Genomic DNA, 14,079 nt, shown 5'->3' on the forward strand with positions numbered 1-14,079 from the left:
TGAGTGGGCAGGGGCGTAAATAAGGGCCCCGCAGACCCCGCCTTGTGGGGGGGCAAGCCATCAGAGGGCCCCCAAATCGTGAACTGGGACGTAGAGAAGGGGCTCCACTCCACGCTGTTGCGGGGTGGCCCCCAAACCTTTAGTTACGCCACTGTGAGTGAGTCTATTTTGTCATTTGTTTCGATCGAAATACCGCCGGAAACAATGAGGTCATGTGGTTCTGGAAGACGTGCATAAGAACGAGGTCGCTTCGTATTTTGAAGTGAAATAAATAAATAAGAATATTGCCTTCTTTCCTAAACGCTAAACCTTTTTTAACGCGATGTAATAAATAACCTATATGATACTGATTGACACAATTGGATTTGGGGGAGTATTCCTTTTCCATCTAGGGGTGTGTATAAAGAAATTTGGGAGGGTGTTAGGGGGTTTTGGGGGTGTAGATTACTCCCTGCACCTGGCAAAGCTGAGAACGAACCAGAAACATTACGTACAAAATGTCAATGCTCTACCACGGAGCCACTGCAGCTCCGGAGTAGAAAAATAATGTGCATTTCTATAGGAGTCGTTGCGTTTCTGAACTGAAGCTATACATTTTCTTTTCTTTATAGGATAAAAATTCAAGCGGTAGGGTTTATGATTTTTTTTAAATACTAACTAGGGAAGGTCGCGGGGTGTTACTCTGGATTCGTATCGGTATTATGCTCAGTCGACGCCTTTTTACATATGAAACAATTAGGCAATCAGAGAAATTCTCAATCGCAAGCGTATTCGAATTATGAGCGTTAAAAGTTCAAAATTGAACAGATTTTGCAGAAAGTCTGAAGTACCATTTCTTGAGATAAACGCTTCAGATTTAGTGGCAGGGGATTTTCTTGGGCGCCCAACACAGTGGTAAGATCAAAAGTACGCATTTTGCAAGATAAGGGCAATTATTGGAAAGAGGGTGAAGGCTTATGGTGTCTTACACCTTGCAAATTGCTTCCCATTTGGTATACTGGACCAATAGGCTAATAAAATGTATTTGCTACCCCTATTCAATTGTAGTGTCATTCAAATATCATTTTCCTGTGTGGCCACCTTCAAATTGAACAATAAAATTAGTCTAGGAAACGCTTTACCAGGCGTGCAAAATTCAATGAAGAACGTCGTGTACGATGATCTATATTGTAGTGTTCTTTTCCCTTCTGTAGCTAGGAGTGAGACCAATATTTTCTCAAAACGCTCTGTCACCAATATGTTGTTTTATCCGGATCAGCTGTTCAGCAAAAAGAAAAAAAATACTGGGGCGCACAACAACACCGTATCATATATGGAAAACGAAAATCAGGTTATTGTTAAAATGAAGTTAAATCAAATAAATTATCCACTACAGGCTGGCATTGACAATGAATACAAATATTTATACCACCGGCATTTCATTTGTGGTTAATCATACGTAAATGGCGAACCAAGGAGCTCGCGCAGCACCAGAGAGGCCTGCCGCGGAACAAACCTGAGCGGTACTCCGACCCTGTCGGCCTATGCTTATGCATCACAGAATACGGTGTTCTAATACATCATCGGTAGCCATGTGCTTAGTTTTCAGTGAATTGGAATGTCGATTAACGGAAAATATTGGTCCAACTTCAAGGAATATTCTAAGATACTCAACGGCAAACTAGACCGAAAAATTTAAAAAAAAAAAAAAAGGTTCACGAGAATGTGCGCTCAAAGTTGTGAACAGGTGGTTTTTATTCTCGAGAAAACCGCTTTTTTGCACACATCATCGCTAGCCGATTGTTTGCTTTTCGGTCACATTTCTCGCGGCATACCGTAAAATATTTCCTGAAGTTTGGTCACTATTTTCAAACAATCGTCATTAAAATCCGTTGAAAATTAAAAAAAAAAAAAAAAATAGCTATTGGTGAAATATTGAAACACTGTCTTCCACAATGGGATTTCTAGGGGTACTCCCGTTTAGTCCATTCATCTCATTCCATCTATTCTTCCATCATCATTCACTTGCCTTAATCATCGTCTTCCTTTGCCTAAAGGACATACTCGTTGGATTGAAATATTTTTCTTTCCATAATACACAAAGGCCGGCTGGGTTGGGCCGTTCACGTTAGTTCCGTTTCGAAGACATATGTCATTGTTCAATGTTAAGGTGGCCACACAGGAAAGTGACATTCAAATGACAATAGAGTAGAATAGGAGTAGCAAATAAATTTTATTAGCCTACTGACCCGGTGTGCCAACAGTTGATAATTTGCAAGTTGTAAAACATCATTACCCTTCAACCTTCAACCTCTCCCCAATAAGTTCCCTTATCTTGCAAAATGCGTACATTTTGACCTCATCATTCTGTCGAGCACCCAAGAAAAGACCCCAGTACCAAAAATGAAGCGTATATCTCAAAAATGGTTACTTCAAACTTTTTTCAGAACTGTTCAATTTTGAACTTTTAACGTTCATAATTCGAACACGCTTGCAATTGAGGATTTCTTCGGTTGCCTAATTGTTTCATATGTAAAATGGAGTCGACTGAGCATAGGATCAATATGAAGTCAGAGTAACACCCCACGATCTTTTCTAGTAAGCGAAATGAATTACTATTTTCCACTAACGGGTTCAGGCAACTACTCGTTTGCATATGAAAGCTCAAAAACATAAATAAATTATTTTCAAGAAGATATAATATTTTATCTAAGCAAATTAAGTTTCAGCAATAAATAAATAAAGGAAGGAAGGAAGAACACATATTACACACTTAACGTTCAAAATGATCGTCAAAATAAACTATATTACGCGTGTGTTTATTATTCACATGGCAACAAACAGTTAAAAATTGAAAAGCGCTTAGTTGTTTCTTAAAATTATTCTCCCTTTCTCTTCGCTTCCTTTGGCTCTTCGACTTTTTTACTTTGAGTTGGATTCTTTTTTCTTTTATATGATTCCTCCCGTTTTCCTACTTTAAACTTTTATAATAGTTTTGTCACAATTCACAGGTTCCGCTTCTGTACTTCAAACGCTAACAAGGAATTGCCTTACTACTGTAACTGCAACAGCACACATACAAGTTTGGCAACGAAGCATTATGGCGTCCTGCGCAAGCATGAGATTTAGCCGCTAAAACTATTTCCTTAAACTTAGAATAATATTTGGATAAAATGTAAAACATAACACAAAAAACGGTCACATAATATCCATATTCCGTAAAGAGATAACTACTTGTAACATAATTTATGCTAATAAGTAAAAATTTCATAAAACTGAGCACAGGAGTAGCAAGATCTAACAGCAAGCGCCATCCTGCGTACTCATCTTAAAAATCATCAAGTTTTCCTCTTATATGTTACTTTTTTAGATAACAGAATGCATAAGCACAGGAAATAGTATCTTATGTTATAGCTAACGCATAACTCTATTTTATAGTGCAATACTTATAATATGTGCCATTTCCTTACACACTGGTTAAGGCAATGAACTAATGCTTATACTGACTTCCGGGTAATGATCCACCTTAATAGGCTTCGTGTTATGCGGCTGCCTTGTGCCCGCATACTATCTCCTAGTTTGTCTTACGGAACAGATCGTCTTCTTCGAGTTGTGTAGTTTGTTTTACAGAACGGATCGTCTCCTTCGAGTTGCTTGTGTAGCGTTGGAAATGGAACGGAACGTCTTTCTCGAGTTGCTTTGTGTCGATGTCTGTGTGCGTGTTCAACAGTGATGTCGAACGGGGGCAATGAATATATTGGGAATTACGGCCGAAGGAAAGAAAAGTGTTGAATATAGTGATTTGTGCCATGAAATTAATTCTAGTTTCTCAGTGGCAAGCTATTCTGTTAAGCTTCTTTTTTTTTTTAACTGAAAAATTTCAGGAGATTAGGAGCCGAGGCAGAAGTTGTGCGGGGGACAAAAGGAGGTCAACTTTGTGCCCGCTTATATTTTCCGAATTTATCCAAATAACCAGTGTAATCGATTGATTACGATAGTTTTTGAGTTATATCTGGTTAGTTTGTGGAGCCTTTTAGCCCCAGGGATAAATTCTCCATTTTTGTGGGACGCTAAATTTGTGAAAGAAAAGAACAAACTGAGAAACGAAAGAGTTACTTGCTTTGGTTTTAATGCAGGAAGCTTTTTTTTTTTGTTTGTTTTGTTTTTTTGGTGAGCTTAACTGCTATTACAAATACTCGTTTGTATGCCAAAAATTATTCCTGTTTGAATTTTTGGCGAGAATCTTCTAAAAGGTTCTATGTTATCAGTGACGATTTTGACCAATATGTTCGCTCGCTTCTTGTGACGTCTCTATGGTCAGTCTAAGAAGTCCAGGCGAATATTGAAAGATCGAGGAACAAGGTAACAAAGAGAAGAAAACTTTGGGTGAGTGAAAATTCAATTTTAGTAGTAGACTAGCAGCGTTCACCCCGCTTCGCTGCGGTCACCCCGGAACGCAATAAACTTTGTTACTTAGATAATTTTTACTTTTTCGCTTTCAAATTGCAGTAAATGTTAAAATTATAGCGCCTGTCATTTATGTTAACCCGCCGAGTCACATGGTCATGCGGGTTGCATATAAATACGTTTATTTTTACCTATGATGAACTAATAACAAAGGATTTGTACGTATGGACACTTGAATGGTCAATTATCTCAAGACACTGGTAATTAAAAATTAAAGTGATATGATAAAAACCATCTAGGGTCCAAATCATAATAACCCCCCAAAAATGAAAGAAATTGGTTCAGCCGTATTAGCGTGATGAGTTCACAAAGGATTTGTGCGTTCTCTTTTATATATATAGATGTGTCACATTGTGAACTAATTCTGTCTGGTTGTCAGTAGAATTTTTCCGCTTCGACTAGGACATTATTTGTACTCGAATTAAATTACCATAGTAGGGTAATGTTCAATGTTCTAGACAAATCCCCCCCCCAGAATATTATTTGAAATTGGTGGAATGGTAATTCGGGAGAACAGCTACGAACTAGTTTGAAGAATAGAACGTAGTTTCGCGATAATTCTTTGTGGATATGTTTCTATATTTCGTAGCTTTAGTAAGACTCGTTGAATCGTGCATAAATTTTTACTTTTGCTGAATGGTTTCCATTGAAATTCTTGATGGTGCACTAAAGAGTAAATATTTCGCAATACATTTGAATTGAAGGTTAATTATGCAGAGATTCATTTTTCTTCAAACGATTAGTAATATTGAAAATAGTTCTTTTCTTTTTTTTGGGAATTTTAGAATACTTCATGGACTTTGTACAGTCACCTTAAAAAATAATTGGGCTACGTAGTAACGAGTATTGCATACTATATATTGAATTAGTTTGGAATGAAATTCTTATGATTAATGATGGTGGAATGAAATTTGAGAGTTTTCATGTCACCAACGAAATTGCTGTACAGTCGCCGGCAAAAGTATTGGTACTATAAGTATTGAGTCAACTTTGAGAAGTTTGTATGTTATTGAAGAAAGAATTTAATGAAGGAAATTTTCAATTGAGTAAATTTTATAAATACTCATTAGCTTCAGATTTATTATATTATTAATTTTCTCAATTACTTCGAAAATTTACTTTTGACTTCGAATGTTATATTGGAATGTATTCAGAATCAAATATTTTGAGATATCGAATTTTGCAATCTGACTTTGCGATTGAATTTAACTACCGAGTTTTTGAATCGAGAATTAATTAAATTGAATAGTTAGATTTGGAAATCAGTTACGAATTATTTTGCGGGTTAATTATATATACATTTTTTATATTGTTTTTGTTGTTATTATTGTTGCCGTGTGTATATATATTAATCTAACGCATTAGTGTATATACACAACCACCTCTTTGTTGTAATAAAGTTTGTTATTCAAAATTTGAATTTTGGTTTCTCATTATTTATTATTATTAATTATTACCAGATTTAATTTGTGCATTGCGATAAACGTATTCACAAGGAATATAAATCCGGATAAGCTGACGTAGCGACTTGAGTTGATGTGTCTGTTCTACCAAGACCCTTCTTTCGGATCTGCTGCGCGAGTTTAAATCGATTGTTAACTTAAAAATCTTTTTCTTTTTCTTTTTTTTATTGTGGCTCTCGATTTGGATTCGTGTGGTGGGGTTAGGAGGAGAGGGTCGTTACATCTGGGATCCTGCGGGGGACCCTGGGACAATTTATTTTGCTTTTGAAATGATTAAAGACATGTTTTTTCTGTTTTCATATTTGTCCCACCGTTTCAGATTTTTCGGGGATGCAACGGACTTTAAGACACGCTTAAAGGTGGTAATAAAAATGAGTAACGTCCTGCCTTCAAGCGGAATGCTTGAGACCTCTCCAATTTTGGTAACCGGTTTGATTTTACCTTGACCCAAGTTTCCAGGAAATGTATACATCGCCCCCATTTTGTAGGTTCAGGATCAAGTACATTTCGTGTGAGTTGCACATAAATTGTGAAACCAGAAATATCAAGATAATTTGAGGCACTGAAGATCTTATAATGCTGCGATGATTTGATATGTGTGTGTTTTTTATGAAACCTCTCTAGAATTATCGCTTTCCCTAATACATTATTTTAATTAATAAAACAAAAGAAAAATCCACTCGGTTTTGAAGCGTCGCCATTCTGTAATCACCTGGCCACTTACTTTTTGTGAAATATTGGAGTGGCAAAATTGTCAATTTCAAACATTTTAATTATCTCCTGCACTTCAAAATTTTCTACCAGTTGATCCAGTTCTCCGTTCTGAGTTTATCAAATCCAATGGAGTTTTAATATTTCAGAGTTGTCTTACAATATAAAATGTAAGAATAATGTGATATATTTTTAAACAGAATTAATCCATATTTTGCATAACACCTATCTCATACTATGGTTCGAACTTTTAGCGAGTTTTACTCCAATCATATCAAAACGGTGTAAAATGTATTTATAAATATAGTAACTTTTACAATGTGGTACAAAACACTAATGAAAATGAAGCTTTACATGATACAAAATATGCAAATTTAGAAGAATGAACAAACATATCGTGCCAAGATTGATAAATAAGAAACTTAATTTACAACTGTGCTACGGTATATGTACCTGAACAACATGTGAATTTACAGTTGAAAAATATGCCAATGTAGTAATAATTATATGTAATTTCAGGGGAAAACAATATCTCAAGAGGACGTTGTGATGGTGAAGAAATACGTTGGTCGTCCGAATGAATTCATAAAAGAACATACTGCAATGTTCATGATTACGGAAGAAGTTGCAGATGACGACGTTCGTAGAATCCCTATCGAATCCAGAAGGTGCAGATTTCCCGACGAAACAGAAGGATTATGGGCTTTCAAATATTACAGCTACAATGCTTGCATCTCTCAATGTATTATTGAGAAGAAAATGAAGGAATGTAATTGTACTGAAAAATTAATTGGATACACAACAGGTAAGTATGCATGACGAAAATCAATGAAAATTCTTGTAAGATATAACTTTGTGTGATTTTCTTCAAGGCTTTGATTATTACATTTAATAGAAAGTGCAATTTAATACAAATGATACTAAATAGAAAGTACATTTTGAACTATGATATACGTTCTTGCACTAACACACAACTACAACTAATAATTAATAAAAAATGAGAATATTGTTAACAAAGGTATTAATTTCCTACACTGGATCACTCTATTGGATCTACTCTATACTCTATTGGTACTAATTGCTAATTGTCTATTGGATAAGGCAACGAAGAATACTACTACGGGATACACTTAAAAATTGAAAAAGAACGATGATCATACTCCTTAATAAATCATTGATATTTAATGGTATGGTTAGTAGTGCAAGGAAAAATACGGGGTAAAATGTATATTTTGATAGATGATATTAGAGATAACTTTCATTGTATGGAAAATAAGATCTCGCGGCAGCTGAAAATAACCTGACAATGATGCTTGAAAATTAATTATAAGTTTTCATGGTGCGAGGGTTAGCTGAAGATGAAGTTTACATACAGGTCCCCTAATAGATTGTGTCTGATAATAGCATTGAATCCGACATAAATTTCTCTAATCTTTAAACCAGTAATTGTGACTCTTTACTTTAATTACGTCATTAATGATCTTCTACATTACTGAAATATGAAGAAAATAACATGTGAACAAAAGTCAACAATGTGTAATTTCCGTTAGGCGGATAATTACTTTGGACAATTTTTAGTTAAAGCATCTCCAAATTTATAAATAACAACTCTTTTACTCTTGAAAATAAGTTTTTAAGGAATAATTTTCTCAAATTTGACTCAGAGATTTGTTCTTATGCCATAAATAAATATTTCATTAATAATCTTATAGAATGGCGTAGGTGACTCTTAATACAACCGAACGCAAAGGGGTAGTTTACAGTCGAAGAATGAGTTCTCTCCAGGCAATATTCTTGAAGCTAATTCAGTTGATTTGGTTCACATTTCATAAATAAAATTTTGTCTAATACTCTTACAATATAGCATAAATAATTTCCAATGAAAAATTAATAACGCGTAGTTTATTCTTATGAGTGAGTTTATTTCGGACAACCTTTTCCGCAAAGGCTTATTACAATGGTATTCGTAATAAATTGTGTACGGTAAATGTTTGTTATAACTCCAGCATGACACGGTTTAATTTAAGAAATGTTAGCGGGAAAGGTTAATGTTTCTATTCTCTGTGTCGTACGTTTTATTCTCCGTGCAGAGGATATGAAACTTCAACATAGGTTGAAATCTCGAATTTATTTGTTTTATTATGACTTGTTTCTCCTCTCCTATGCCGTTAGAAAGCAAAAACAAATTAAATAAATCAATAGAAAAGAAGGAATATATAAATATGAGGTCTGACAATAAAGTAATGAGAATTGTTGGAAAAACAACCTTACTTACATTTGTAACTAACCACAACGTGATCGCTTTCAAACTTCTCCCCTTGTGCCTGCACACACTTACTCCATTGGTGTTTCCACTGTTGGTAGCATCTCTGGAAGTCATCTTTTGGGATATCTGCCAAAGCCCGTGTTACAGTTGTTTGAATATCTGTTCCTGCTTTAAAATAGTGTCCTTTAGGAACTTCTTTCACCTTTGGAAACAGAACAAAATCACACTGGACGATGTCCGGTGAATAAGAAAGGAGGGTGTGGTAGCACTGTAATGGAATTTGATGCCAAATACTGCCTAATAGACAATACAGTATGGCTGGTGCATTATCGTAATGGAGGATCCAGGTGTCAGCAATCTCTACCCGAACACGACGGAAGTGATTTCGAAGTCTTTTGAGAATTTCTGTGTAGAAATGTTGACTTACTGTCTGCCTTGGAGGTACCCACTTTTTATGGACAATTCTCCTGAAGTCAAAAAAATTCACATGCATACATTTCCTTGGACTTCTACATGCAGGCTTTCTTTGGTCGTGGCAAATCTTTCGAACACCATTGTGCACTTTGACGTTTCCTTTCGGGGTCATATTGAAATCACCAACTTTCATTACCAATGATAATTCTGTTAAGTAAATCAGGGTTAGATTCCACTTGGTCCATCAAACCAGTCGCTACAGTCTTCCGGTCATCCTTTTGTTGCTGTGTGAGACTTTTCGGAACCAGTTTGGCATACACTTTTCGCATTCCTAAATTTTCAGTTAATATCAGACGCACTGTTTCTCGATTCATGTTCAGTTCATTCGAATCATTTTCACGGTTAATCGTCTATCCGCTTGCACAAGTTGCCTCAACCTGTCTGTGAACACTTCCGTTCGTGTTGTTCTGAGTCGCCCACTGCGGTGTTCATCTTCGATTTTTGTTCTACCTTCCGCAAATATTTTGTGCCAACGATACGCCTGTGCCATTGATAACACTTCATTTCCCAAAGCCTACTGAAGCTTTCGGTACGTTATCGCGGCAATCTCACCAAGTTTTAAACAGAAGGAGATTGCGTAGCGCTGCTCAATATTACGTGCTTCCATTGTTGTGACGGGGGTCCAACACACGACCGCACTCTTCAACCTCTAACTCCACAATGAATAATATCTCATGAGTGCCACGTGATGTGCTAGTGAAGCAGGCCCAAGGTCAGCGCTTTCGGTGGTTTCAGTCTGCAATGGTGCCAGCATCAGCTGAAAAATAAAGATTCTCATTACTTTATTCTCGAACATCGTAAATCTAGCAACCTGTTACATTCATACACAGTTTAAATCAATACATTCATCTTATATTGATATGTATCCTTACCTTTGAAAGTGCATTCTCACCCATCGCCTTGTAGAATATGTGACTACACTTACCTATAGGAAGTTATGTAGCATAAGAATCTGTAGTGGATTGTTAATTAGACTTTAGAAGTAAGGAATAGGTTTACATAGTTATGACTTAGATTCACAGCATTAGTGTAATATATCGTCTGTTAAGATTTGGATTCTCAATATCTCGATCTCTTCTTTGATTCATTAAGGTAAGTACTACAATATGTATCAGTGAGAATATAGTCCTGGATCCACAGTACATGTCCGTAAACATTTGTGGGTGCACGGAGTTTTATTCCTGTATCGTCTTCTTCAAAGTATCGTTATCTGCTTTTTCCTGAGTAGACATCACAATTATGGTCGCTTATCTCTACAGACGCCATTTTCCAATATGACTGCCAAATAAGCAATCAGCATACATAACTAAGGAACTTACTCACCTAGGAAAGTCATCTTGGTGTTGAATCATAGGTTTTTGAGGTCAGAGAATTCAAATATTACTATAAAATTGCTATATATTGAAGTATTTTATATATTACCGTCAAAAAATACATTTTATATGTAAAGGGTGGATCGTTTTAATTCATCCACGGGAATATCTCGAAAACCACAATCGAATCAAGGAAAGTTTTGAATTATATTTGTTCGCCACAAAGAGGGACATATTTTGGCCTGCTCTTTAATACCACCAGATGAACAGTGTTGCCAATTCAACACAAAGTTGTATTTTTCAAATGTCACTACTTCAGGTTATTACAAATTTCAAATCTGCATTTGAAAAGAAAGCAAGCAATACCACATTTATTGTTCAGTATTGTAAACTAACGACGCTAAAGTATCACAAACATTTAAAACAACCAAACTTTGAAGCCTTCTAAAACAATAATAATGCAAGTGAGGTGTGAGGGAAGGCGCATCGAATGTACCTTAGTGTCAAGTACTACCGTAACGATGTGACATATTTCAAATAAATGTGAACAAAATTATAAGAAATTAAAAATTTGTCCTTTTCAAAAGGCTTCATTTCGAAACATTGCATAGATAACTATCACATCTAATTATGTAAGTTGTTTTAAAAGAGCATGAAGATCATAATTCCATTTACAGCACTGGATATCTGAAACCATTGGAGAGATATGGCAATTAATGTTAAAGTTGGCAAGACTGCTTAAAATCATTAAGTATGAGGACTTGTTGCAAATACGACTGCCAAAAACTGTGAACACTACACGATTGTAAATAATTTTCAATTTTTTATCATTTTCTTCCAACTATTCGAAATACGTCAGATCACAATGATAGTATTTGACACTAAGGTGCACTCGATATGCCTTGTCCCGCTCGTCTCATTTGCGTTATCATTATTTTAGAAACCTTCAAATTTTGGTTATTTTTAATGTTTGTGATAGTGTAGTGTTGCTAGTTTACAACCCTGAACAATAAGTGTGGTATTGTTTGTTTTCTTTTTAGATGTAGATTTGAAATTTGCAATAACTTGACGTAGTGACATTTCAAAAAAATACAACTTTGTGTCGGAATGCAACATTGTCAATCTGGTAGTATAAAGAGTACGCGAAGAATGTCTCCCTTTGTGACAAAAAAATTTCATTGTAAAGTTTTTTTAGATCCGGTATATAGTTTCCGAAATATTCCCGTCGATGAATCAAAATGGTCCACCCTGTATGTATGGTGTATTGTATTTATAACAGACATTGGAGCCCTGTTCATATTAACTTAAAAGGATGCGAAAACAAAGTTGATATACAAAATATTTTATGGTTTACAATATATGTAAAAGCAGTATATCAAATATTGAACTATTAGTATCAATATGAATTATTATTTGTTAATGGCATATCATTAAACCGAAAAAAATAAACCATTAGGAAAGTTGCTTATGTGACTAAAAAACTGAGTATTCTTACAATATTTCCCACTTATAAACAACATTATACACAACATTTGAGCAACCACAATATTTACAGTCTCTAATATTATTTTGTCATTTTGTTGAGGTAACTGCAAAAGTTCTCATTTCTCGCTACATTCGTTCACAAATCTTAAATAGCAATCTCTTAGTTCTTAACTTGACACTAACAGTTGAGTGTGAAGTAATTTACACTTTCCTTTTTCTTCATTTTGCAAGGCCAGTCGAAACTGATTTAATTCTTTATGCAAATTGCTATATGCTTCCTTTTGGTTATTACCTCAGAAAGCATCCCTAAATCATTTTATCGAATGCTTCAGAGACAATTAACATTCCTTGAAACGCGCACGAAAATAAGTTTTTCATTTAGTACACTCTTAACTGAATTCACTCCGAAGCTCTCTGTTTCAACCAGAGCATCATCGAAACCGCTACCAAGGAGGTACCTCCCAGCACACCGTAGAGCCACTTTTGTGCAATGAAGTACTCCAAGCATTGGCAATATGTCATAAAACTCCTCTGGGTTATTTAGAACTATGTCCACAACTGTACAGAACACTCCTTCGTCGTAGAAGACCGGAAGATTGGTTTGTCTCAATTGTTGTTTCGCAGATTCAAAGTTTTAAGGGCAGTACAAACAGTAGCGTAATCAGTAACTGGGGAAGAAATAACTGACAGAAACCCAACTTATTTAATTGGTACAACCTCGGATGAAATTAAAGAGTGTATACTGCTCCACTTTGGTGGTGCATGCTGAGTGTTGCCTAAAAACGCACCACATCGAGTAAGAGAAATAACAAACTCAGTTTTTAGAGCACATGTGGATGCCTCATCAGATACATAAATGCCAACATCTTCAACAACTTTAAAGTTGTTGGAAAGACCAGGTTTGGTTGTATTATTTCTTTGGCTTAATTTTTTTTCGACACCGTAGCTCACACTGAAGTTTACAAGTTTTCTTCATTAGTACAGTTTGTGAAATCTTTTTCTTTCTGTGGATCTCTTCTGATGTCTTATGTTGAAAAATGAACCATGGCAGTATGATTGCTTCCAAACGTACCTGTGAGGAGCGATGACTTGTATTCGAAGTTGAAGTAGTCAAGAGCTTCTGTTGTAAAATCTAAGTTAAAATGACTTGGTATTGGTGTGTCAGCAATTTCACAGGCTTTTACAGAGTAAGCAGAAAGTAAATTTATGTCTCTTAATGAATCTTAGTAGCTAATGGAAACACCAACCCGATTTATGGAGGATATTAACGTTTTACTGTTGCATCGATCATAAATTGTATGCGCCATTATCATATGAAGTAGTGTTTTCTTCATACCATGCCATATCTGAGTATACATTATTTGGAATATAGAGAATAGTAGCAAAGATTTGCGTTATAGTGCATTAGTATCAGAAATGACATCATCTTCCAGTTCATTATCATTATTGATGTTTGCGACATCACTGTCTTCTGCTGCTTTCATGAGTAAGTGTGTTTTGCTAATATTAAATAGGGATGAAAGAATGGTAATACATCAGACATCGACATCATCTTCCAGGATTGTAGAAGGTCTGTGGAATCATTGAATTTGTCGCTTAAGTTAAAATCTACTTCCTTAATAGCATTACGTAGAAGTATCCCTGCAGTCTTTACAGCATTGTGAGATCTAATCATTTGGGCTAAAACTTCTCAACTCAGATAAGAAGAAAATACAAGCAAAGGTTCCTTTCGGTTTTTTGATGGACAAAACTTGATTTTGTCCTCATATTCCCTAACCAAAAACATCTTCACCTCATTGTTATAAATTGGAATAACAATCATCGAAGTTGTTCATCAGCTTCCTAATTTTAGAAAGCGTGAAGCCATAGCCCTTACTGAACAAAGGGTCAATAACTGTTTTGCTTGCTTGAATAACTGGAA

At 35.4% G+C, this 14,079-nt stretch overlaps 1 protein-coding gene across 1 annotated transcript in view; it reads left to right on the forward strand.

Annotated features, from left to right (window-relative positions):
* Nucleotides 1-14,079, forward strand: part of LOC145680841 (uncharacterized) — a 175,655-nt gene that overhangs the window by 117,794 nt on the left and 43,782 nt on the right. The window contains exon 10 of the mRNA XM_081751947.1: nucleotides 7,140-7,425. Within this exon, the coding sequence (XP_081608073.1) occupies nucleotides 7,140-7,425 (286 nt within the window). The remainder of the gene's footprint in view (nucleotides 1-7,139; nucleotides 7,426-14,079) is intronic.

The sequence above is a fragment of the Thermobia domestica genome, chromosome 3 (genome assembly GCF_964235325.1).
Source record: "Thermobia domestica chromosome 3, izTheDome1.hap1.1, whole genome shotgun sequence".
NCBI classification, from domain to species: Eukaryota; Metazoa; Arthropoda; class Insecta; order Zygentoma; family Lepismatidae; genus Thermobia; species Thermobia domestica.